At 38.5% G+C, this 27344-nt stretch overlaps 2 protein-coding genes across 7 annotated transcripts in view; both read right to left on the bottom strand.

Annotated features, from left to right (window-relative positions):
- Positions 1–1947, bottom strand: part of FAM53B (family with sequence similarity 53 member B) — a 126951-nt gene extending 125004 nt beyond the window's left edge. Inside the window, exon 1 of the mRNA XM_018041181.1 lies at positions 1881–1947. The gene's annotated coding sequence lies outside the window, so the exon portion shown is untranslated. The remainder of the gene's footprint in view (positions 1–1880) is intronic.
- METTL10 (methyltransferase like 10) lies at positions 1393–23707 on the bottom strand. Of its 6 annotated transcripts, none has more exons than XM_018041182.1 (7): positions 23517–23707; positions 21973–22038; positions 21451–21569; positions 21038–21123; positions 8651–8758; positions 5901–6117; positions 1393–2066 (listed from the first exon to the last, which is right to left on the bottom strand). In XM_018041182.1, exons 1-7 carry the CDS (start codon positions 23687–23689, stop codon positions 1972–1974), a joined length of 864 nt encoding a protein of 287 aa, XP_017896671.1. In that variant the 5' UTR covers positions 23690–23707; the 3' UTR covers positions 1393–1971. The 6 variants fall into 6 exon arrangements, with proteins under 6 accessions (XP_017896671.1, XP_017896672.1, XP_017896673.1 ...); XM_018041183.1 differs by having other exon boundaries at positions 23543–23703; XM_018041184.1 differs by lacking the exon at positions 21038–21123 and having other exon boundaries at positions 21455–21569.

The following is a 27344-nucleotide window of genomic DNA, read 5'->3' as shown; positions in this document are numbered from 1 at the left end:
GCTTTTCAACAAAGGCACTCTTCAACTATCAGTGAATCAAACTCAATGTCTTTAGTCTGGTTTTCATAGAAAGCCTGTTTTGCTCCACTGATGCTTCACAGTAGCATAAACTTAACTCAGAATTCTAAAACAGTACCTACACACTAATATGGTATTTAAAATCAAGAAATATTAACCTAGAAAACAACAAAGACCTCAAAAAAACAACAAAAACAATCACCTCAATAAATTACATAACACTGTTTCTATGGTTTAAGATCCTGAGTCTAGTTTATAACATCAACACAATTAATTTTATATGTTTAAATCACATATATCTTAATTTTTCTAATTAAAAATTTTAAATTTTAATTTCACATATATTTTAAAAATTAAAATTTAATTTTTAATAACAAAATTTTATTTCTCACTTTTTCATGTTAAAAATTAAAGCTTTTCCAAAAGTGTTATTTGTGTTGAAAGTTTATGGAAATGTCTTCAGTTATCTGGTACAAGGCAGATAGTTATCTTAATGATTGATTAATGTTGATCTAAACCAAACTACTCTTCTCCTCCCCTTGTCTCCCTCCAGACAAAAATGAAAAGAAAAAGGATGTAATGCTAGACTTGTTCAGTACTGGAAAAGCATTTGCTAAACAAACAAAAATTCTGTTTGTTTTATAACCCAGCAGGACCCAAAAGCTGCAAATCATAAAAACTATTATCATTTTTTAAGAACCATGTATTATGACTCCAATATTAAAACATCAGCCCACAGACAAAATGGCAGTGAGGATTAATAAAACTTATTTTTTAAAAAACGATCACAAATAAACTGTTTCTCTTGCTGATCAGTGCCTAACTAGAACATCTTGTCCCTAGAGCCCTGAGGATGTATATATATATAAAACTTACACCACCTTTGACAGAAGAATGACATAATTCAGTTCTTGATTAGCAAGTCTTGTAAGACAAGTAGCGAGTCAGTGAAAATTAATGATGGATGAATCACTATTCTCACAGTCCACCAACCAACAGTCACTAACAAGGAGCTGCAGAGCCACTAAAAATAACTGCCCAACTTCTCTGACAGAATTTTCGGTGTACCAGCCCTGGTTCCCCTAATGAACTGTAAAGGCCGTAACGGCAGAGACTTAGACCTGGGAACCACACTACTAGAGACAGGTGTTAGAGGCAGACCCAGACAGGAGCCCTGGCTCCATCCTGTACTAGCTGTCTGATGTGCAGAAACAGGAATAAGAAATGTGTGCCTGTAGAAAATACTGAGGGAATTCAACGACTCAGTAAGATAACGCAGCCAAACACAGTGCCAGCAGCTAACCGCGTCTCTCAGTTGTCTTTCCTCCGACTGTTTGTCCGTCACAGTGTACAGAAAACCATCAGCCAAAAAAAAAAGTTCAGTAAGTATTTCTTGATCAACTGATACATTTATCTGATTTTAATTACACACGTAAGGGCTGAGACATTTTCTCAGATATTAAAGCATTTAAAAAAAAATCACCATTCAACCCAAAATATCACACTATGTTTTATAATAGTCCAATAAAAAAGTAAGAAAGTCATTTGGCTTATTATTCTGACCCTGGAATAGCTTGATCAAATCTTCATAAATAACTATATTCAATTCACCTTTACCGAGGTGCAAAAATCAAGGATACAAGCTTTCCGTAAATTCATTTACTGCTTTAAAGTTTTAGCTGTTCAGCAGTTACAGGAATTATTTTTTTAATCTGAAAGAGAAATATTTATGTCTCAAATACAAAAGAAAAATTTTAAATTAGTCTTGGTTGATCTCTAAAACCCAACCACTTACATGCTCATGATTTTTTTTTTTAATCAACCCATTATTTCTCCTTAAAATGTGCATCCTGTGTACTTACTAAACATTTACTTGCACTTGCAATTTCTGTGTCAGGTTTACTTTGATGTAGAGCTTCTTAAAAAGACACTGAGTCTGTCCAGTGAAAAGCCTCATGTTTTTTGGAAAACCAACGCGGCTACACTGTTTCCAGATCGGCCTCCAAAGCTGAACTTGGGTGTGGGCAGCTCTTCGAAAAGTTCAAATCCTGCCAAAGTTAAAACACTTTCATTAGGGACTGACTCCCACAGTGAAGGGATGTTTGTATTAACAAAGTACCTTCAAACCTTTCATAAAACTACATGATTCCAAACTGAATTGTGACTAAAGCTCACTTTATGATTTTCAATTCTACTCTATGTGTATATGTACATACACTCCAAAACACTGAAATCAACAAGCAACAGACAAAATTAAACTGCAGAAAAGAAGCTTTCCACCCATCCCTCATTTCCTCCACTTCCTTTTCATCATCCCTTCATGCACAGAGCTTTCCTCAATGGCTCAGCAAGTAAAGAATCTGCTTGCAATGCAGGAGATACAGGAGACGAGGGTTCAATCCCTGGATTGGGAAGATCCCCTGAAGGAGGCAATGGCAACTCGCTCCAGTATTCTTGGCTAGGAAATCTCACAGACAGAGAAGCCTGGTGGGTACAGTCCATGGGGTCACAAAGATTTTAACACGACTGAGTGGCTAAGCACACATGCGCTATTATCATGAAGCACGCAAACCCTGCAGCTCCATCAGCCTCCTTTACCATCCAGTTGTAGGCAGCTTATCATGTGTTGAGGTCTTAGCATGCATCAAGTACTGTTTTGAGTGCTTTCTACATATAATTCAATTAATCCATATCAGATATATAAAAGCACTTTAACACAGAAAAGTTAAATAATGAGGAAATAAAAATGACAAAGTTCTGGAGAGGGATGGGGGTGACGGGGTGATGCCTGCACAACAATGAGCATGCACTTAGGGCCACAGAGCTGCAAGCTGAAAAAGGCTGAGTGGCAAACTCGATGTCAGATATAGTTTACAACAGTAAAAAAGCGGTTCGGAACCCAGGATCCAGACCCAAACTGAACCCAACTTGGGAAGACAAGGACATAGTAACTGCCAAAGCAGTGCAGGGTGACTCTTTTTTTTCCCTACTTATCGTGGATTCAAACATTCTGGTTCAAGTCCCACCTCCACCACTTACCAGATGGCAGGTTATTAGGTTAAGGTCAATCTACCTCACCCAGAATTCTCAATTTCTACACAAGGAGGTTACAGGTATCACTGCCCTACCTAACTGTCAGTGATTTTGTGAAGATCAAAATAAGATAATGTGGTGTTCTCCTAAACTATAAAACAAAATGGAAATTTAATGTTATTATTCTTTTTTTAAAAAATAAGACAAATAAGGGTGGGTGGCAGTTTACCATGGTTTTCTCTCATGATGGGACTAGCAGTTTGGGAGAATCTTTTTTTTCTTTTGGGGAAGGAGATGTCTGTATTTTCTAAGTTTCCATTCCATGCCTGAGCTAAGGTTCAAATAACTCTTGTAAACAGAAAAAGATGCTTAAAAGGATATACACTATTGTATTAATTGGTTTTTTATACTTTTCTTCATAGTTCATATTCTTAACCAAAGTTCACCAAATCTTAATAAATAACTAGATATTAAAATGCTAATTAATAACTAACTGTTAAAAAAAAACAACTAACCATAAGAAAACTTTCCCAAAGAAGGTCAGGCCTTTTAAATAATACATTTTAATGCTAAAAAATAGAGCCACTGTGGTGGAAACATGTGGACACGCCCCTATCTGTTTTCTGAAATTCTGTAAGTGTTTCAAATACTTCATAATAAAAATTTTCAAAAGAAAATGGAGCTGTCTGTGTAAATTTTCCAGAACTAATCTTAACTTCCTGGACTAACACTATAGAATTTAAGCTGTTATATTTCAGTAGATAATACATCAAAGTGTTAAAAGTGGCTGTATACCAGAGATAATTAATTTTAATTGTTTTAATCTATATACCTATGTGTTGGGGTTACTGATATTTTCAAATTTTTTCATAATGAATCTGGGTTACTTTTGTTGTAAGACAACAACCTTTCCGAGTTTTTTTTAATTCCCTAGTTGTAAGAAAGTCAAGTTCCTTGGACATCAAATTAGAATATCATAGTGTCTGGCAAATGATTAAGCAATCTTAACCAAAACAAATACCACCACCAAATATTTATATAATAGGGCTATAAAGGAAAAATTCATTTCAACAGATTTACGAACATTTACATTTCAAATTAGGAAAGAAGCAGAGAACCTGAAAAAATTAGCGAAGCAAGCTTGATTCTGTGCAAAAGGGAGCACAGAAGCCAATCTTAAACCCCAGTGAGAAGCCCCTCGGCAGCGACGTGTGGCAGTGCCCTGTGTCTAACTCCAAAACCATTTTCTAAGAGAAGAAAAATGTTTCCAGTGTATATAATTATTTCTTTAACATTTCCTGTGGCAACATTTCACTTATTTAAATTCTGCATTAAGTTCTGAAACTGAACATAAGCTAAACAATTTACTTAGTAGTTCTCAAAGACAGATTTTTAAGCACTCTTTACCAGGCTAAAGTCTGTTCCTCATTATCAAAGACAGACAAATATGTTTTTGTCTGGTGGTTTCAAGGGTAAAAGAGAACACCTGTATTTAAAAACCAGGAAAGGAACTTGCCCTACACAGTGTAACGCTGAGCATTTATTAAAACTGTCAAGCTCCAGGAAAAAAGACTATTGGTACAGGGCCTCAACAGTTCTAAAGGAAACAAATCTAACATAGAAGATAATAAAATTAATGACATGAAATAAAAGACAATAAATCACATCATTCTTGTTTTCCAGAGGCAGCGGTAATGAAGCCTCAAGCTCACATTTCAAGCTTCAAACACATCGAGTTTTACATTATATAACCTGCCCAGCCATCGAGTGCACACAGAAGGACGTGTGTTCCATGTTCTCCCTCCTACTGCCGATTCCCTCGCTACCAAACGGAAAACAAACTCTGAGATGAAGCACATGCAACGTAGTTATAGATCCATTTCCAGTTAGCTTGTGACAACTGAAGTTCAAAATTGAACCACAAATTTAGTACCATGTCACTTATTAATACTCCATCCTGAAAATTCTTCCCATTCCTTAAAAAAAAACCCTTAACACTAACCTGAAAAGGAGTGTAAGGAAAAACCAAGCAAACATCTAGCTATAGAGTCTCAAGGTACTTTCCAGAAAGGCCTGTGTACTGCATGAGTAAGTGACAGGTGAAATAATCCTTCAACCATGCAAGGAACAGTCTGCCAAAGCTCAAAGTACTTGCGTATGGATTAAAGATTCTCACAAGATTCCCATTTAGTAGACACAGTACTAATTATACTTTGCTAATCGGGAGGGGAAAAAAAAAAAAAAATCCCTGTCTTGGCACCAAAATCTTGCAAAAAAGTAGAGATTTGCTCAAGAATTAATACGCAGTAATTCTTCTAAATTCCTATGTTTTGCTTCTATGCAATGTCAAAAAAAAGAATATACACTGAAACAAGAAGATAAATCCTAAACACCTAAATGAGCACTAGTATCCACAGAATTAAAACTCTCACCATATAAGACTTTAAAAAACACTAATACCATCTGCATTATTACCATTATTACTAATTACTGGTGTATCAGTGCACTGAATTCAGAAGCACAATATATGTGCTGTTTTTGTTTTGATTCTCTAAACAAGAGATTATACAGCTTAAATAAAGAACTTAATTTTTACAGGCTTATAAATTTTAGTACTTAACTGTCAGAATTTCTTGGAAAATTTTACAAAGGACTCTGGATCTCAACCAATATTACTTCTTTGTTCTTTGAATAAACAGTTAAAAGCACTGCCATGGTTATTAACAAAGAAGAAAAGCAGGCAACTCCCACAAACACAAAAGTAAAACACTGTAACACCAAGAAAAAAACCTATTTGAGTGCATTCAACACGAGGCAAGAACACAGTTAAACAACACACAGCCATGTACCTTCACTGAATTCATCCAGCAACTCTTCCTTGGTCCAATTACATGAGGTTATTAGAAAAAAGCCTTTCACTTTCAACACTCTGGAGAGAGATTCCACATACTGTTTCCGCTTCTCAATTGCATTGTCAGGATTAAGGCTTATGGCATCAAAAGTCCCTTTGTCAATACAAATATGAAATCCAGACAACTTTGTGGAAGGGTTCAAAAAGTCTTCTACCTATATTAAAAATCAATATCTATGTGAAACAATCCACACACAATCTTTACTGAATTTAAGTAACAATCTGTAAAAAGTGATAGATAAAAGGAGCAATTAATTACATTGGCATTTTACATATAATAAACATATTTTCAACTTTACAGCTAACTTTTATGTGCTTCATTCCAAGATCATTAAAGCTAAGATTAGTAAGCAAGACTGACAGTGTTTCCTGGACATTCCAAATCTCTACAAATTTGGAAACAAATCAAAGCCAGGTGTACTGCCTAATAATACCAGCACACAATGGAGCTCACAAGCCCAGTGTATGAAAAAGTTATTTCTGTTGAAAAGCAGAATATTTGACATATTTTTTTAAATGACAAAAAAAAAATCTGGAATTCAAATAGGTCACTGGAAATGTGATGATTTTTAGCTGATATTACTAGCTGTCTGACCTAAAGTAAACATGGTAAATCAAAAGTTGTATTGCCTTGACTCAGCAGCTTACAAAGCAACTACAACAAATAGTATAAAGCTTAAGAAATTAAAGGACGGTTTAAACTGCAATTACCTAACTTTTCAAATACCATGCATTTCAGATTTTGAAAGTCATGTATCATTCATCTCATTCATTTTCAATAACTTACTGATACTTCAGAAGCATCTAGAATAGTGATCTGCCTCAACTTCATAAAATATTCAAAATAATTTGCCAACAAAATTAATTCTGAAAAGCTACTTTGGAAAATAAAGCAGTTTGTGATTATTTATATAAACAAAATAATTATAAATGGTATATTATCTAAAACTTCATTATTGTTTGATCTTAAAATGTGTATTGTATGTTTTCATACACTCAAACATAGGTTTCCCACTCCCATCCCACATCATTACACCTGAGGCAAAATAATGACTACCACTCATAAGAGTCAAGTCTGGAGAAGTTTCTATCCTAAATGCCCGTATAAAAGTATTCATGCATACAACAGATAGTTCATAGACACCTATGACATGTAGGAACATTTCAGGCCCTGGGACTATAACTGCAAACAAAACAAAAGATCTCTGTATGAGAATATATCTCATATTCTCTAAAAGGAGGCAAACAATAAATAACCAAATTATTTCAGATAAAGTGCTATGAAGAGAAAAATAAAGACAGTGAGTGACTAGGAAGAGAAATGTTTTGGAAAAGTAGTCAGGCAAGACCTCTTTAAGAAGGTGATATTTGAGAAGAGATCAGAATGATGAGAATGAGCCAAACAAACTAAGATCTGGGGCAAGAACATTCTAGGCAGAGAGCAGCAGGAATATAGATTGGAGAAAAACAAGGCTGAAGCATATCAGGAGCAGAAAGAAAGTCAGAATGACTAGAGTGTTGGTGATAAAGAAGCAAAGGGGTAAAAACCAAGAGGCTCTGTAAGGCTGGGTAGGGGTTCAGATTCCGTACTAAATGCAATGGACAAGTGCTTGGAGGCTGATTTACATTTTAAAAAAATAACTCAGAACTGGGGCTCTGTAACAACCTAGAGTGGTGGGATGGGGAGGGAGGTGGGAGGGATGTTCAAGTGGCAATGAACATATGTATACCTAGGGCTGATTCATGCTGATGTCTGGCTGAAACCAACACAATATTGTAAAGCAATTATCCTTCAATTAAAAATAAATTTAATTATATATATATATATATATATATATATAAAAAATAACTCTGGCTGCCCTGTGGTAATGGACAGCAGTGGCAAGAGTAGAAATGGGAAGGCTAAGAGGCCACTGACGGTGGCTTGGATCTAGGAGGCAACAGTGGAAATATCACGGAATGACACATTTTCTCAAATATTCTAAAGGTAAAACCAACAAAATTGTTTCTAGGATTATTTTTTCAGCAGCACCTCACTGCTTTTGAGATCTTAGTTTCCTAATCAGGGACTGAACCAGGAGAGCATTAAGTCCTAACCACTGGACCACCAGGGAATTCCTGGTTATTGAATAAAAAGGAAAGAGTGGGATGGGGATGGGAGTGAGTGAGAAGGCTAAGGGAGAAACGAAGAGTTTCATTTCGGACTAATTAATAGGCTATTAGCTATCTAAGTGGAACTATAGAATATGCAGCGTTTCTATAATTCTGGAGTTCAGAGGAGAAGCCGGGATAAAAATGTAAATTCAAGTGTCATCATCTCCTCACAGATCAGAGGGCAAAATAAGTAATCTTTGGGGCATTATACCACTTTATGCATTTACAAATTTTTGATCTGGTTAATCCAAAGTTAGCTATTATTCATGTGTATTTGCAAAAAAAAGAGAGACAGAAAGGCAAAATAAACATACTTGAACACAAGAGGAAGAGGAGAAAATAACTTCCCCAAACTGACTAGACTGAAAATTTTAATACTGTTACTTTAAAAAGTTATCATTTTGGATTATTTATGATTGATCCTTAATTTATGAGTTTAAGGATGTCAGCAAATTAATACACATCAGAAACATTTAAACTTTATAACTTATTATAAATAAAAATAACAATGACAGCAATATAAATAATAGTTACCTTCAACTTAATGTTAGATAAACCTTCTTTTTCTATAATATTTTGAGAAAGCTGTATTGCAGACGGAGAATAATCAATTCCAGTAACATCAGAGAAACCAAATTTTGCCTGGAGACAGATAATTTTATACTTTAGTTTTCTAAAATTTTAAATATTGTTTTACCTATGAGTTATACTGTTCTGTTAGGACCCAGATTGTTTCATTAATATATCAAATGACATATACCCTCTAATAGTATAACATGTTTAAATTTTATTATAGAATCTAAATAGAAACTAAAAGTTTAAACTCATATAATATGACAATTTATTTGCTTTTATAATATTTGATTTCTTTTTCATAAGAAATTCATTTTCTCAAAGACAATGAGAATATATGTGTATTTCTGTCCTAAACAGAAAAAGGTAGTATTAATTTCCAATGCTGATATGCTCCAATTCACACATAAATCTGTCATAAATTTTTCTTAACACAATTAAGTTACATAAATAAATTAAATACATATGTAATAAGTCCTTTCTTTTAAAATTTTTCCTTGAGTGCAATTATAAATCACATAGTTCTCCACCAACCATGGGATTATTAACCACCTTCCATTTGGACAGTATTTTTCATTTTTAAAATAGTTCACACATTCCAGGAGACCTTTACAAAAAACCTGTGGTATACTGGGCAGGTATTAATACCCCCAAAGAGGTAAAGAAAGCTCAGTGAACTCGAGAGTTTTGAAACGAAGCCTGCGATCCACACTAACCCATGTAAGGGTGCGAACGTGAGGAGCCTAAGAGCAGAAGCATGATGGCCTCTGGTCTTCAGCCCTAACTGTGCTGAACACTATCAGACCATTCAGGCTAAAGGCAATTTCAAAGGAAATCTGAAGAAGAAAAGAAGTTGCAAAGTCAAGTGTAGCCTGAAATTCTCTTCCTGCTCTTTACCAGTCATTTAAGACTTACCTAGACTTTTCAACCCTAAGTGACTGATTCCTAGTCTAAACTCAACCCAACAATTATTTTCCACAGAGCACTTTTTTTCTCTTTGATCACTTTTATTTTCAGTCTTAAGATCTAATATCAAAAAAATAATCTAATATCCCTTCTTTGATGCCAACCTCCTATCCTTTTAGTGATCTGAATCCACATTGTGTAACAGCTTCGTTTTCTCCCCGTTTCCCTCATTTCTTTCTCTATCAGACCTAGAATGCAGGATGATTCTGTCAATTGACTCTAACTAGTTCCTGCTTCTCCACACTTGTTTACTCTTCCCTTAAACTGTATAAGAAGCATACACAGACATTTTAAGTTCCTAGAACATTCATTCTCAAACTATCGCAACATTTTTCACATTCAGTTTCTGGCACTCAGTGAGAAATAAACAGACATTCAAGGGAATAATAAATGACCAAAGACTAAGAGGGAAAAACTTATATTAGGAAAAGGCCCAAAGGAGATTCAAATAAAAGAATGATCAGAAACAGATACTTAATGCAACTTCCCTATCAGTACAGTGGTTAAGACTCTGCACATCCACTGCAGGGGGAAGCCCTGGTAGGGGAACTAAGATCCCACATGCCACAGTCAAAAGCAAAAAACAAAAAAGGATGAAACAAATCCTTAAAACACTGAAATAAATGACAATCCGGGGAAGTGTAACAGAACTGAAACCTGTAACAAAGAACCAATACAAATAAGAAAATTTTTAAATGAAATAATTAAATTAAGAAATTCAAGGGTGGGCTTGATGGCACACTGGACACAAACACAAAAAATACTGAAGTGGAAGAAAGGTCAGAAGAAAATACCACTGTTAAGCACAGAATGACAGAAGGATGGGAAATTAACAATAGGAAAGAACATAAAAGATATGATATGGCACAGAGTATTAAGATCTAAATATATATAATAGTCTTAGAAAAGGAGGAAATGAAAATAGGGCAGAAGAGAAAATGACATATGACTGAGAATTTCCTAATTCTGACAACATATCTGAAGCCACAGATTCAAGAAGCACTATAAACTCAAGGCATGATAAAAACAAAGATAATACAGAATAATATATATCTGACACAATATATAATTTATATTATATACAAATAGTATAATATATCTGATGAAAGAAAACAGAAAAATCTTAAAATCCTGTAGGGAGTGGGGTGGGAGATACAGTACGACAGATCACCTTCTGAAGACTAACAGTAAGACCGATAGCTGACAAAAGCCAAACAAGGAAAGCCAGGAACAGTGAAAGGAAACGCCAATCCAAAATAACACACCCAGCAAAAACCGCGTGTGTGTGTGTACACACACACACGTATACATCTCCATCAGAAAGGCAGGCGATCACTGAAAAGAGCACCAAATGTGAGCAATGACTGTTAACATCACAAAAATACAGGAAACCAAACATTACAGAACCACCTATTAAATTTACTTGTTTAAAAACTGAATTTGATAAAAATCTGTGGATCAGGGGTAAACAAACCTTTTCTTTAAAGGAACAGAGCATAAATATTTGAGGCTTGGCCACTCACACAGTCCCTGTCACACCTACTCAACTCTACTACTGTAGCACATAAACAACTATAGATAATACGTAAATAAATGAATATAGCTGTATTCTAAGAAATCCTTATAAAAACAGGGAATCCTAGATTTGACTCATAAACTATATAGTTTGCTGACCCTTATTCTGGATCTAACTCCCAACCTACAGAATACACAGGGGACAGAAAATATGTTTGAATGGTACTATAAAGATGCAATTAGAAAGTCCACACCATGGAAAATCATTGGAATTAATAAACTACCTTCTACAATAAATAAATCACCAAGTTAGATAAACAAACAATACAGAGAATTTAAAAGAGCCTTAAAGACTATCAACCAACTGCAAAATGTGGACTCAACAGCAGAATGGAAATAACAGAAGAAAAGTCAATGAACTTGAAGACACATCAATGCTAGTTATCAAATCTCATCCACAGACAGAAAACTAATTGGCAAAAAATGAACAGTGCTTCAGGGACCTGTGGGACAACAAATACAAAGAGGCCTAACTGATAGTTACAGACTCTCAAAAGGAAAGAATGTTATTGAGGGGAAAAAAATTTTGAACACATAGAGCCTGAAAATATCCCAAATTTGACAAAAGACATAAGTTCTTAGATTCAAAAAGCTCAGTGAACTCCAAATAGGATAAGCAGAAAGAAATCTAAGCCATGGTACATCATAATTAAACTGCTAAAAACTATAAGAGAATGGAAAAAACCTTGAAAGCATTCAGAAAAATGATGCATTACTTACAACAACACAGCAATTCAGACAACTGCAGATTCTTCATAAAAACCGTGGAGGTTCGGGGACCTCCCTGGTAGTCCAGTGGCTAACACTACATGCTCCCAATGCAGGAGGCCTGGGTTCCATCTCCCTGGTCAGGAAACTAGATCCCACACACAGCAACGAAAGATCTTGCACGCCACAAGGAAGATCAAAGATCCTGTGGGCCACAACGAAGACCCAGTACAGCCAAATAAATTTAATAATAGTCAAAAAAAAAAAAAAAAAAACAAGCTACGGAGGTCAGAAAGAAGTGACACAACATTTTTTAAGTGCGGAAAGAACAATTAATTCAGAATTCTGTATTAAGCAAAAACATCCCTCAAGAATGAAGGTGAAATGATATTCTCAGATGAAGGAACACTAAGAAAACTTCTAGCCAGCAAAGCTACTCTAAAAATCATCCCTGAAGAAAGTTCTTTAGACAGAAAGTAAACAATATTAATTCCAGAACAAACAGACACACTCAGAAGATCAGGAATGAAGAAAAAACTGCAAAAGTATCTTTACTTATTTAACAACTACTATTAACTATTATTCTCCTTTGAAAGGAGAATACAAAGGATAATTACAAGATTATCCAACAGGATTTTCAACATATATAACGATAATATTTAAGAAAACTACAACATAAAGGAGGGAAGATTAAAAAGCTCAAATGTTGTAAGGTTTTCTACATTCCACCTGAAATGGTAAAGCATTGATTCTAAGAAGATTGTGTAAATAATGTATATTATAATCTGTACTAAAAAAGCTCAAAACACATTAAATATTGTTTAGTCACTAAGTCGTGTCTAACTCTTTCACAATCCCATGGACTGTAGCCTGCCAGGCTTCTCTGTCCATGGGATTTCCCAGGCAAGAATACTGACATGGGTTGCCATTTCTTTCCCCAGGGGATCTTCCCGACCCACAGCAACCACTAAAAAAGCCAGAGATATAGTCAAATCCTTAGAGCAACCACTAAAGAAACTATACAAAGACATTTATATAGATATATCTAATTAAAATGGAATACTAAAAAATGGTCAAATTAACCAAAATAAGCAGGAAAGCAGAAAGGAAGAATGAAAAACACAGGTAACAAAGAAAAAAATAATAAAAATGGCAGACCTAACTCTAAATGTAAATGTTCCAAATACACCAGTTAAAGGATAGAAATTCAGAAAAGATTAAAAACAAAAAAAGACCCGACTATATGCTGGCTACAAGAAACTCACTTCAAATATAATGACACAGGCTCGTTAAAACGAAAGAATAGGAAAAGATATATCACGCAAAAACTAATATAAAAATGTTGAACTTCACACCCACAAGCATGGCTATAATCAAAAGGACACATACTAAAAAGTTCTGGTGAGAATATGGAAAAAATAGAACTCACATACAGTGCTCGTGGAAATGTATAAAGATATAGCCACTGTGGAAACAGTCAAGCAATTTCTCAAAAGGTTAAATATAGAGTAACCATATGGACCTGGTTATATACCCAAGAGAAATAAAAACGTATGTCCACACAAAAACATAAACAAATTTTCACAGCAGCATTTTTCATAATAGCCAAAAAAACAGAAGCAACTGAAGTGTCCATGAATTGGCAAGTAGATAAATAAAATGTGGTAAATTCATACAACAGACTATTAACTGGGCAAGAAGAGGAATATAGTATTGATACATGCTACCATATGGATGAACTTTGAGAACAGTATGTTAAATGAGAGAAGCCAGACACAAAAGACCACAGACTGATGGCTCCATTTACAGGAAATGTCCAAAACAGACAAATCCACAGGGACAAAATGTAGATCAGTGGTTGCCAAGGACTAAAAGGAGTGGGCAATAAGGAGTGAATGATAATGAATACAGGGCTTCTCCTTGGGGTGATGAAAATCTTCAGGAATTAAAACAGTGGTGATGGTTGCACAAATTTGTGAATGTACTGAAAACCACTTTAAAGGGGTAGATTTTATGGTATGCAGATTATATCTCAATTTTAAGCTGAAAAAAAGCTTTATTATTAGCATTAAAACTAAAATTCAAAGTAAAAACTACCAATGTTAAAGAGGAACATTATACAGTCATAAACAGGTCAATTAATCAAAACAAACATACAATCCTAAGTGTGTATACTCTGAACAGAGTTTGAAAACACATGTAGCAAAAAATAAACAGAAATAAAAATTAACACAGACAAATTTACCAGTTTGGTCAGATAGACACTTCAACATTACTATATCCATAATTAATAGAAATAATAGAAAATCAGTAAAGGTATAGAATTGAATACCACCACCATCAAACACCATAAATCTAGTCAACACACTGTATCAGGTAACAGCAGAACATACATTTTTTTTTTCAAGTGCATATGAAACATACACCAAGATGGATTATACCCTGGATAATAAAACACATTTAAAAGAACTTAAATCATACAAAGTATGTTCACTGACATAATCTAATAAATAGGAAAAGGAGTACGTCAAGGCTGTATATTGTCACCCTGCTTATTTAACTTCTATGCAGAGTACATCATGAGAAACGCTGGACTGGAACAAACACAAGCTGGAATCAAGATTGCCGGGAGAAATATCAATAGCCTCAGATATGCAGATGACACCACCCTTATGGCAGAAAGTGAAGAGGAACTAAAAAGCCTCTTGATGAAAGTGAAAGAGGAGAGCGAAAAAGTTGGCTTAAAGCTCAACATTCAGAAAACGAAGATCATGGCATCTGGTCCCATCACTTCATGGGAAATAGATGGGGAAACAGTGGAAACAGTGTCAGACTTTATTTTGGGGGGCTCCAAAATCACTGCTGATGGTGACTGCAGCCATGAAATTAAAAGACTCTTACTCCTTGGAAGCAAAATTATGACCAACCTGCTGTTGCTGCTGCTAAGTCACTTCGGTCATGTCTGACTCTGTGCGACCCCATAGATGGCAGCCCACCAGGCTCCCCCGTCCCTGGGATTCTCCAAGCAAAAACACTGGAGTGGGTTGCCATTTCCTTCTCCAATGCATGAAAGTGAAAAGTAAAAGTGAAGTCGCTCAGTCGTGCCTGACCCTCAGCAACCCCATGGACTGCAGCCCACCAGGCTCCTCCATCCATGGGATTTTCCAGGCAAGAGTACTGGAGTGGGGTGCCATTGCCTTCTCCGATGACCAACCTAGATAACATATTAAAAAGCAGAGCTATTACTTTGCCAACAAAGGTCCATCTAGTCAAGGCTATGGTTTTTCCAGTAGTCATGTATGGATGTGACAGTTGGACTGTGAAGAAAGCTGAGCGCCAAATAATTGATGCTTTTGAACTGTGGTGTTGGAGAAGACTCTTGAGAGTCCCTTGGACTGCAAGGAGCTCCAACCAGCCCATCCTAAAGGAGATTAGTCCTGGGTGTTCATTGGAAGGAATGATGCTAAAGCTGAAACTCCAGCACTTTGGCCACCTCATGTGAACAGTTGACTCACTGGAAAAGACTCTGATGCTGGGAGGGATTGGGGAGAGGAGGAGAAGGGGACACAGAGGATGAGATGGCTGGATGGCATCACCGACTCGATGGACATGAGTTTGAGTGAACTCCGGGAGTTGGTGATGGACAGGGAGGCCTGGCGTGCTGCGATTCATGAGGTCGCAAAGAGTCGGACACGACTGAGCAACTGAACTGACTGAACAAAAAGAAAAATCCCCAACAACTGGAAATTAAAGAACAAAGTTCTAAATAATCCATGGATCAAAGAGGAAATTAGAGAATTCCCTGGTGGTCCGGTGGTTAGGGACTCTGTGCTTTTATTGCCAGGGGCTTGGGTTCAATCCCTGGTCAAGGAACAAAAATCCCACAAGACACATGGCACAGCCAGAAAAAGAAAAGAAAAATAAAGCATATCAAAGTCTGTACGGTGCAGGAGCGCCTATAGGAAAATTTTTAGCATTTATATCATTAAATGTTTATGTCAGAAAAGGAAAATCTAATATCAAAAATCTAAAGCTTCTACTTTAAGAAGCTAGAAAAAAGAGCAAGAATAAATTGAAAGCAATAAGAATGAAAAAATAATAAAATTAAGAGCAAAACTCATTGAAACTGAAAACATAAAAACAAGGTCAATGGAAAAAAAGCCAAGTTTTATCAAAGACAGGAAAAAATTAATTTCTAGCATCATCATCCAAAAAAAAAGAGAAGACAGAGTAACTGATATTAGGAATGAACAAAGCCCTATCAATACATATCCCACAGATATTAAAAGGATAACGAGAATACAATGCAGAACTCTATACACACAAATTCAAAATGCACTAATTCCTCAAAAACTGCAAACCATGCAAACTCTCTCAAATGAAATAAAATAACCTAAATAGGACTGTGACTATTAAATTTAATTCATACTTTAAACCTTTAGTAAAGCAATCTCCAGGTTAAATGGTTTAACTGTGAATTCTACCAAACACTCAAGAAGAGACACAAGTGCTTCACGGTATCTTCAGTTCAGTTCAGTTCAGTCGCTCAGTCGTGTCCGACTCTTTGCGACCCCATGAATCGCACCACGCCAGGCCTCCCTGTCCATCACCAACTCCCAGAGTTCACTCAGACTCACGTCCATCGAGTCAGTGATGCCATCCAGCCATCTCATCCTCAGTCGTCCCCTTCTTCTCCTGCCCCCAATCCCTCCCAACATCAAAGTCTTTTCCCAAGAGTCAACTCTTCGCAGGAGGTAACAATTAAAAAAGGAGACAATGCGTTCCGTTCTTTTCATAAGGCCAGGGATACCCTGAAGCAAAAACCAGATATGGGCACTTTAGGACAGAGGGAAACTGCAGACAAATATCCCTCAAGAATGCAGACGCAAAAGTTCTCAACACAATGTTAACAAACTGAGTCTAGCAACACAGAAACAGAATTATATATCATGACCAAATGAAGCATACTGCACGAGTTCAGCACTGGTTCAATATATGAAAATCAATACAACCCACTGTATTAATAGTCTAAGGAAAAAAATAAACCTCGTGATTATATTCACTGATGCAGAAAAATTATTTCATTCTACTTTTTTTTTACAAAATTCAACAGTCATCCTAGAAACACAAGGGAACTTCTTCAATATGATAAAGAGTATGTATCTAGTAAGACCCTGCAGCTAACATACTTACTTAATGGTGGAAAACGGAAGACATTCCACCTAGGATGGGAACAAGGCAGAAATGCACCATCACCAGTCTTAGGCTATATGTGTACTGGAAGACCTATGTAGTGTCAGCAGGCAGGAAAAAAAGAAAGGCATACACATTGCAAAGAATGAAATAAACTTACCCTATTCAAAATTAACATGACTGTCTATATAGAAAATCTCAGAAAATCCACCAAAAAACTTCTAGAACTAATAAAATGCAAGATTAAAGGACACAAGGGAAACAAACAAAAATCATTCATATTTCTAGCAATAAACAACTGGAAACTGAATTTCAAAAACGAATACCACTTTAAATACTCCACACACACACACACACACACACACACACAAATACACAGGTATAAGTCTAAAAAATATGTACAGATCTGTATGCTGAAAACTAAACAATGCTGATTAAAGAAATCAAGGAAGATCTAATAAATGAAGAGACATACCATGTTCATGAATTAGAAGACTCAAGATAATAAAGATGTCGTGTGTGTTAGTTGCTCAGTTGTGTCTAACTCTTTGCAACCCCATGGACTGTAGCCCACCAGGCTACCCTGTGCATGGAATTCTCCAGGCAAGAATACTGGAGTGGGTTGCCATTTCCTTCTCCAAGATGTCGAGTCTCCTCAAATAATAGATTCAGCTCAATTTAAACCAAATTTTCAGCATGGATTCTTTTGTAGATGTTTACAAATTAATTCTTAAATTCATTTGGAAATGTAAAGGAACAAGAACAGACAAAACAACATTTGAAAAAGAATACAGTTGAAAGAATCACACTACGCAACTTTAAGATTCACTGAAAAGCTACATTAGTCAAGATAGCATCCATAGTATGTCACCATGAATTCTTTCAAACATCTAAGAAACAAAGCCAATCTTAAAAAATCGTCTGAAAAAAATAAAGACAATTCTCATCTCATTTTTTTAGAGCAGCATAACCTTGATTTAAAAAAAACCTTACATTAAAATTCCAAATAAGAAAAATTACTGGTTAATCTCTCTTATAAAGCTATATACAATCTGCCTGCAGTGCAAGAGATCTGGGTTCAATCCCTAGCTTGGGAAGATCTGCTGGAGAAGGAAATGGCAAACCACTCCAGTATCCTTGCCTGGAAAATCCTATGTACAGAGGTGCCTGGTGGGCTGCAGTCCATGGGGTTGCAAAGAGTCCGACATGACTGAGTGACTAACAGGACACTATATAATTCCTAAGTAAAATACTACCAAATCAAATCCAACATTATATGAAAAGGATAATATACCATGACCAAACATGGTTTACTTCAGGAATGGAAGTTTGTTTTAAAATCAATCAACCACTAAAATTATCTCAATAAAATTGTCAATTTAAAAAAAACTGAGGAGCCTCCACCAAAATCAATCAATTCAATTCAGACAAAATCAAGAAAAAAAATCATCTGATCACATCAATGAATATCAAAGAAAGCAAAAGATCAAGTGCACTATCCATTAAGATTAAAAACTCTTAACAATCTAGAATATAAAGGAACATCATCAATTCCAATGAATATCTAGAAAAGCCTAGTGCTAATATCATATATAACAGTGAAATATTAGAAGCTTTCCTCTTACAACAGGCAGTGTTAGAGGGCCATCTGCCTTCATGATTTCTATTCAACATTGACCTGAAGAGTACAGAGCATTTTAATAAATAAAATATTAAGAATGGAACAGAAGAAATACCACTATTATTTACACATGACATTACAGTCTTTATAGAAAATCCACAAGAATCTATAGGACCTACTGTATCCCTATGGGAACTCTACTCAATATTATGTAACAGGCTAAATGGGAAAAGAATTTGAAAAAGAATACATATATGTATATGTATAACTGAATCACTTTGCTGTACACCTGAAACTTTACTCCAATATAAAATAAAAAGTTTAAATTTTTTTAATTTTAAAAAAGAATCTATAAACTATTGGAATGAATAGTTTGTGAATCACTGGATACAAGATCAATATAAAAATCTCTTGTACTTATACATAATAGCAATAAACTATTAGAAAATGAAATTTTAAAAGCATAACAACAGCAATTACAACAACAAAAAAACTAGGAGTCAATCAAAGAAAACTATATAAGATCTCTACAGAAAAAACAACAAGGCACTACTGAGAAAATTAAGAACTAAATAAATGGACGAATTCATCATGTCCATGGATTCAGAGACTCAACATTATAAAGATGTAAATCCTTCTCAAACTGACCTATTATATATCAGTTGGGTTTATTCTCCAAACACATTTAACATGAACAGAATACAGGAAAAAATTCACATGATTATCTCAATAGATACAGGAAAAACATTTAATCAATAACAACACACACACATACTTAGCAAAGGAGAAATAGGAGGAAACTTTGGTCTGATAACAGAGTTATCTACAAAACTAGCTTATAAGATACATCATACCTAACAGTGAAACACCAAATGTTTTCTCTGAAAAGGGCAAAAAAAGACAAGGGTGTCTTCTGTCACCACTAATTTTTAACATTCTCCCAAAGATCCCAACAGTGTAACAAGGGGGGCAAATTACAAAGGATTGGAAAGGAAAGATTAAAACTACCATTATTTACAGTTTGCATAATTATATGTGTGTGTGTGTTAGTCTTTCAGTCTGTAAAAGAACCTATAGTTAAACTATCAGTCTCAAAGGATAAATCATTAGCCTCTACATGTAAGCTACTAAAATCCAAAAGAATCTACAGGTAAACAATAGAATGAATAAGTAACACTGTGATATAATCGTACAAAGAATCACATACAGCAGCAAAAATGAATCAACTGCTACGAGCAACAAGCTGAGTGACTCTCACAGAATGCTGAGCAAAAGACCCTGGAAAGAACACACTGGAGGCTTGCATTTATATATCCAAAACAGGCAAATTAATCTATGATGTTAAAACCCCTGTGATAACCTTTAGAGAGGAAGGAGGAATAACTCTGAGAGGATCAGTAGGGAATTCAGGGGGGGTTTCTAGGGTCTGTAATATCCTACATCTTGATTAGTGATAGGTCTGTTCACTGTGATAATGCACTGAGTCACACTCGTTTGGTTTGCACACTTTAATGTACATATGTGACACCCAAACATTTCAAAAACAATTATTACAATTTTTTTCTAATCATATTTCATGGCTTCAAACATCTGAATGGCTCCCTAAAGCCTAAAAGCAAAATCTAAGCTCTTATGCATGGCATATGATATGGCTCCTACTTTTAATCTAATCCTCTGTTCTGTCTATCCCACAACACACTTTATAATCTAATTTACCAAATTAAGAGGGCCAGAACTTGTTACGCTGTTTCAAACCTTCATACCTTTAAATACTGTTTCCACTTCTTAAAATTCTTGCCCTCTTTATACTCTACTCACACTCAACAAAATTTCCACCAATCTTGGATATTAGCTCCTCTAAGACCCTTTCTCTTCCCTCTTCCCCAAATCACTCCCTTTAATCACTCCCTTCCCTACACTCAGCATATATATTATTGTACAGATCAAGCTATAGCATCAGTTATTTATGTCTATGTCAGTTTATACTGTACTGTGAATAACTCAAGCACCAAGGTCTAAATTTTCATATTTCCAGTGCTCAGCACAAGGCTTGGCAGGTAGCAGTCACTTAGTACATTTGACTGTTACGTATATATCCTTACAAACTAAAACAGTAAAACTATCAAAGATGAAGCCTGTCTTACACTTCCTCCATAGCACTTGGCACTACAGGCATATAACAGCTACAGTTTAGCTAGGAGCAGACCCTGCACCAAAACTTAGTTCCATGGACAAAATGCTCTTTGCAAACCATATGCACAACACCCTTCAAACCATGTGCTCACCTGAGAAGAGGGATATGTTCTACTGGAAGTGCAAAAAATCATCTTCCTTTTATATTGCAATACATACAGATTTCCAGAGTTTTGAGCTAGAAGAAACCCATAGAGATCACCTAGGTAAAATCTTTAAGAAAGAACTAAAGCTGAGAAAAGAAAAAAGAGCTTGTTCAAGGTCAAGACTATAGCAAGAAGGATCAAGACTAGAACTCAGATCCCCCGTTTTTCTCATTTAGTGCTTTCTCACAACCCATACAGTCTCCTTTCATGCTATGTGACTCTCAAACTAAGTGGCATGACAGCTTTACTACTTTAGACTGCTGGATTAGACTGTTAGATTAGAGCATCCCTAATTGCAAGGGTTTTTTTTCCTAATTTCATTTTTAAATTTGGCTCTAACACATGAATATTAATAGTACCAACAAGTTCAACCAAGAAAACACCATTTCCGGTTCCAATATCAAGCACTGAAGCATCCAATGGAATCTTGTGTTTCTGCATCCACCTTATTAGTCGAGTCATACTCTCTTCTCCAAACCTATTAGAAACAGAGAATCAGCCAGTCAAACTACCAAGGGCTAGAGAACAAAGGTTACAGCTATACCCCACATACACAGCTTATTCAATACGCTCAATTAAGGTTTTTTTTTGAAAGTAAGAAATACTATCTGTAAACTTAATCTTCATCTCTATTATTAAGGAGGAAACACCCCCAAGAATAGAACAGAATGGATAAGGTTGATATGTTACTTATCAACATTTCTCTACATCAGCATTAACATTTGTACATGTTGTTGGCTCAAAACTGCATTGCTTATTGAAAAAGGACAATTACAGAATCAGGGTTATTTCCTAAGACTGTCATCAAATTTATACCTAGGCCATTAACACACACCTACATAACCTTCTGGATCATAATCCCACTGTTTTCCCTAACTCACCAGATTTCTCCTGTATCTCCGTATTCTTGGAAAGTTTGCAGTTCTCTCTTATAGACAGCATCCCAACTATATAAATAATCAAATGCAAACCAAATTATTGAATTAAACTGTATTATGAATTCAATGTATATTTCTCATACATTACCGGGATAGTTATGACAGAAATTAAAACATTATTAGTGTTGGTAAGTACACATAGTTCAATCTCTTAATATCCTCGTGTTAAAAGAACGAGAGTAAATGTATACATGCAAAGCACTCACAACAATGCCTAACAATAAAAACGGTGTTATGTTTTAGCTTAAAAAATACAAAGGAGTATCCATCCAAGGATCCCTAAGTTCCAAACACAAGTCCAAAACTGTACAGGCAGTGTCATTACAGTACATTTCAGTCTCAAATGTAGAGATGGGAGTATTTTCTACCAGTGAGGTGATTACTCACAATGGAATTCATTAAAGATAAGCTCCGCTTAAAAGTTAGCTTTAAGTTTAAAACTTACTCTTACTCCTTTTAAGGACTCCTCCCCCATCGTTGGCTGCCTCTTCCTACTTCCTGTCTCTAGAATCCCTGGTCTACCTCCCAGTTACCTCTCATCCTTACCCTTCCCCACGGTCACTCATTCATCCATCTACTAACCCACTAAATGGTTCCTGAGCGTCTGCTTAGGTCAGATCGCTTTCTCCTACCCCAAGATGCCCAGTGTCTCCTCGCTCCCTCCTTAGACCATCCCCGACTCCCACCCCTCCTAGTTTCCACCTCCCTGCCCTCTTCCACTGAACCTTCTCAGGTCCCTAAACCGGGCAACTGTCGCCGGGCCTCCTGCCCTTGCCCACCAGCCCTACTTGTCAGACCCACGCTCTTTCCCTTTTCTCAGTTCAGTTCAGTCGCTCAGTCGTGTCCGACTCTTTGCAACCCCATGAACCTCAGCAGGCCAGGCCTCCCTGTCCATCACCAATTCCCGGAGGTGGCTCAAACTCATGTCCATCGAGTCGGTGATGCCATCCAACCATCTCATCCTCTGTCGTCCCCTTCTCCTCCCGCCTTCAATCTTTCCCAGCATCAGGGTCTTTTCCAGTGAGTCAGTTATTCTCATCAGGTGGCCAAAGTAATGGAGTTTCAGCTTCAGCATCAGCCTTTCCAGTGAACACCCAGGACTGATCTCCTTCAGGATGGACTGGTTGGATCTCCTTGCAGTCCAATGGGCTCTCAACAGTCTTCTCCACCACCATCCTCTCCTCAAGCCTACCCCCAAAAGCTTAAGACTCCCTAAAAACGCCCACCCAGGACCTCTAAGGCCCGCCCCGCACCCCAAGGGCCCCTTAGACGTCAAAGTCTTTGAAAGGCCTGTTCACATGCGGCCCTCCGGACTCCGTCCCTAAGGTCCCCCTGACTCTCTCCCAAGGTGGCCCTTGCGGCTTCCACCCATCCCGCCCCCCTCAGGCTCTCTCCATCTTCCGGGACCCCCACCACCACCATCACCACGTCAGGGTTCCATGCCTCCGTCCCGCCTCCCGGGGCCCGGGCCAGACAGCCACGCTCACCCTCTCCTGCCCCGCGCCACACTCACTGCTCTCGGGTTCCCAGCGCAGACGGGACAAACCCATCCCCTTCGGGGCCGCACCCTGGGGACCGCGCCGCGCCTCCGGCGCCGCCGCCGTCGTCCGCGCCCTCGTTCATCGCGCTCTGCGCCCCGGACGGCCGTTGGGGCCGCCATAGAGACGCGGAGCGGGCAGAGCGGACGAGCGGGCTGGCGCCTCTAGGAGGCGGGAGGCCACCCTCTCTACTGCTCCGGGCCCCCGCGGGGTCGGCTGTCTTGCTCTCCCCCCGGCGCCGCCTCGGACCCTAACCCAAGAGTGCACGGGGCTAGGCCTCGCCTCTGTCCCCCCTCTCTCCAGCCAGCGTCAGACGCACCCACTGCTTCGGGGTGCCCGGCGTTTGCGCACCTTAGGTATAGGGACGGCTGTTTGTGAGAGACTATTCAAGCCATTGCATTTTGGAAAAAGCCCGGCGGTGGGGAAGCCACACCAGATAACTAAGCTGACACCATTCAGCGACCCACGTGTACAGATCACCTCATCTCTCCACGTCGTGGGCAGATCTGAGAAATGGGTGGGACGGACCATCGCAGTATTTGGCTTTCCTGCCCAAGGCTAATTCCATTTGTGGCTGGCACCCTGCCTTGAAAATTAGCATTCTGGCCTCTTCTGACTGGTGGAGCAAGGACTATGCCAGGTGAAATGAATGCCCTAGGGTCCCCCACCCCCACCCCTTCCCGCCCGCCCAAGTAGGCCAGCCACGGGTATCAGGAGAGCTAAGTGAGAAGAAAGCTCTAAGTGAAGTTCAGGATGCCGCGCAGCCGCTATCCAGTCACCTGGCCCTTTCCAAGACCCCTAACCTCTGTGTGCTTCCGCTTCCGCAGGAGCACCTCACTGGGGAGAGACTGCTCCCAACCAGTGAATCTGAGATTCAGCCACCTCCTGGTGGGACGGACGCTGGGATTTTGCAGCATAATGCCAGAGATCCTGTGGGTCAAAGGTCTGGAGGCACACCTGTAGCAGCCATGAAATACTGCTGGTTCTATATCCTTGGCAAGAATCCCAAAGGCTCCTAGCAAGGCTGCCTTCCAAGCAAAACGCCTGTTTCCTAGGCCACGTTTCTGTTGACCTGGCAGACAGAAGCCCGTTAACAAGTCCCTGGAGGTGAGTGGCATCAATAGTTGCCTTTCCAGCTCACAGAAATCCCAGTTAGGACCACATGTGCATGTCCTGTGACGCAAGACGTTCCAAGATCTTCAGGCAAATGCTGGTGGTAGAATACGGTAAAAAAAAACAGATGGGAATCTATGTGTATAGTGATTAAAGAACTCAAGAAAGTGCATAAGTAACCTTATTACAGAGTAATAAAACTACCAGATGCCACAGTCAATTAGGGCTGCCCTGAGTGAATGGTTGTTTTGATCTCTTCTAGACTTGATGCTCAGTGCTGGAGAGAGTGACCTTGAATGTGATTGAGTGGGTCTTAAAAGGTTTTAGGTTCTAATTAAGAAGCGCCCATGAAAGATAAGGCTCTCTTCAATCTGATGTCTTGCCAACACTTAAGATTGCTCTGTGTGATGGATGCTATAAACAGTTGTTGGTATGGAGCCCTGGAAAAAAACACGATTTATTCAGAGTTCCTTCTCTGGCTCCAGGATTACTCTGCGTGTTTAGTCCTGAGTGGGGCACCACCTCTGATCTCCCAGGACAACGTTCTTGGTGGGGGGATGGAGAAGCTGGATCAGAGCAGAGCTGCCCATCACCAGGGAGAAACTGGAATGTGCCAAGGAACACAGTCCCTCCTGCCAGGTGCTAGTTACACAAGACAGGAGAGAGGCCCTGAGTATACTTTGGGTTGCCTGTGTCCCTCTGACTCTGCCAGTCCCTGCAGCTGGAACCCTGCTTACCTACAGCTTCTCTGAAACTGTGCTTTCAGGAGTTCTCAAATGCTCCCCAACTAGCAAAACAACAGCCAGATTCCAGGTGATCTTGGTTAGGGTCAGAAGGGATGGATTCTCTGAGAGGGTAGCACTGAGTGAAAAGCTAAAAGAGTTTGCCACAGGCTGTGTCTCCAAGGAAGCAGACTGTAAGACAGAGACGAACATGGAAGAAATTTATTAGGAACTGCTCTCAAGATCACCACCTATTGGGGAAGAGAGAGAATCAGCATTGGACAGAGGAAGTAGCCAGGCTGGGGTACCATCACAACGGAGCCTCAGCTAACACCCTCTCCCCTGACAGGACACTGTGAAGCTGGGATGATCCTTTGGAATTTTCAGGTTGGATTGAAGGATATGGATACACTGACCAGATCTCGAATGCTTTTTTGCCCAGAAAAAGAGGATTGACCTTGGACGATGAGAATTCCAAGAAGGATAAATCCAAGAAAGGGCTGTCAGCACCTGGAAGAATAATTCAATCAGTCTTACAAGGGGATGTGTGGGTCACACATCACCACATCTAAAGCAGAGAGTATGGAGTAAACCTGCAGCTTTCTGGGAGAAGAGCATTCCAGGTGAACCGAACAGTGAGTGCCAAGCCCCCGAGGCAGAATGAGACAGGGTTATCCAGGAAGCAGAAATAAGTCTAGTGTAGCTGTAGCAGAGTGAACAAAGGGGACAGCGGCAAGAAATGAAGGAGCCAGATCATCGTAAGGTTTGGGATTTAACCAAGAAGCAACAAGATTTAAGTTTTGGTGTGACAGTCTTGGCTGATACACTGAAAACAGACTTGGCCAGGAAAGGGTTAAAGGCAGAAGTGGGAGCACGCTGCCTTTTTCATCCTCATACAGTGGACATTCGGGTGGGATAATTCTCTGTTGTGAGGGTCTGTCCTGTGCGTTGTAGGATATTGAGTGGCCTCCTTGACCTCTCACCACTAAATGCAGGTGGCACCCCTGGCTCCCTCCCCCCCACTGCCCCCATCTGTTGTAAAATCCAAAACTGTCTCATTTTTGCCTGCTATCCCATGGAGCAAAACTGCCTCCAGTTCAGACCCTTTGAGTCAGAGGCTGCTACAGTGATCTGGGATAGCTTGGACCACTGTGATGGGTATGCTGGTGGCAAGTTGTAGGATTCTCGATATGTTTTTGAAAACTGTGCTGACTGGTCAAAGGGGAGCATCAAGAATGTTCCAAGGCTGTTGGCCTGTGCAACTGTCAGAAAGCAGTTCAGTTTGCTGAGTTTGGAAGAAGAGTGCTGGGAGGAGCTCTTGCGAGAGATTACAATCTCCGTTTTGAACCCGCAAGACTGAACAAATTGAAGAAGAATGATTAGAAAGTTTAGTTCCTTCTCTGAGGTTAGTTGTAGTTCATTTTCACTGTTATTTATTATTTATGCTGATTTTATCTTCTTCCCATGGATTTTTCATTACATTTGTCTTCTTTCGTGCCCAGAACCCAATTGCTTCTTAACACCTCCACTGCCACCAGCATCTCACTTCTAACCACCCCCAAACCACTGGCACCCAGCGTCTGGACTACTGTGACGGCGCTCTTCCCGAGCCACTATGTCCTGGACATTGCAGCCAGAGGGGTCATGTGGAAACTGAAGTCACATCATGTTACTTCTGCATCAAACCCAAACCGAACAAGTGCCTAAATCAACTCCCTCCTTTATCCTTGAGCATGGCAAATGCTGGTTTTTAATACTAAAAAATTTCGCGTGCAAAGAGAAAAATCTGGGGAACGACCAAGACCTGTAACAGAAGGCGCCGTGTCTGGGATGCGCAGAGCGCGAGACTGCACGCGGAGGATGCAATGCTGGAATCGTTTGCACCTCTCGCCCCTTACTCCCGGGCTCTCGGGCCCCTTGGCCTCACCCGTCGAAGACTTCA

This window comes from Capra hircus, chromosome 26, assembly GCF_001704415.2.
Source record: "Capra hircus breed San Clemente chromosome 26, ASM170441v1, whole genome shotgun sequence".
Classification (NCBI taxonomy): Eukaryota; Metazoa; Chordata; class Mammalia; order Artiodactyla; family Bovidae; genus Capra; species Capra hircus.
This window is presented reverse-complemented; position numbering and strand designations above follow the sequence as displayed.

What these genes read in the sequence shown, in the direction of transcription:
- METTL10 (XM_018041182.1), bottom strand. Translation starts at nt 23,689, where the DNA reads ATGGCGGCCCCAACGGCCGTCCGGGGCGCAGAGCGCGATGAACGAGGG. An exon ending in TATCTAACATTAAGTTGAAG is followed by an intron (nt 6,118 to 8,650) that starts GTAACTATTATT and finishes TTTTTAATATAG; the next exon opens with GTAGAAGACTTTTTGAACCC. An exon ending in GCTGGATGAATTCAGTGAAG is followed by an intron (nt 2,067 to 5,900) that starts GTACATGGCTGT and finishes TAACTTTGGCAG; the next exon opens with GATTTGAACTTTTCGAAGAG.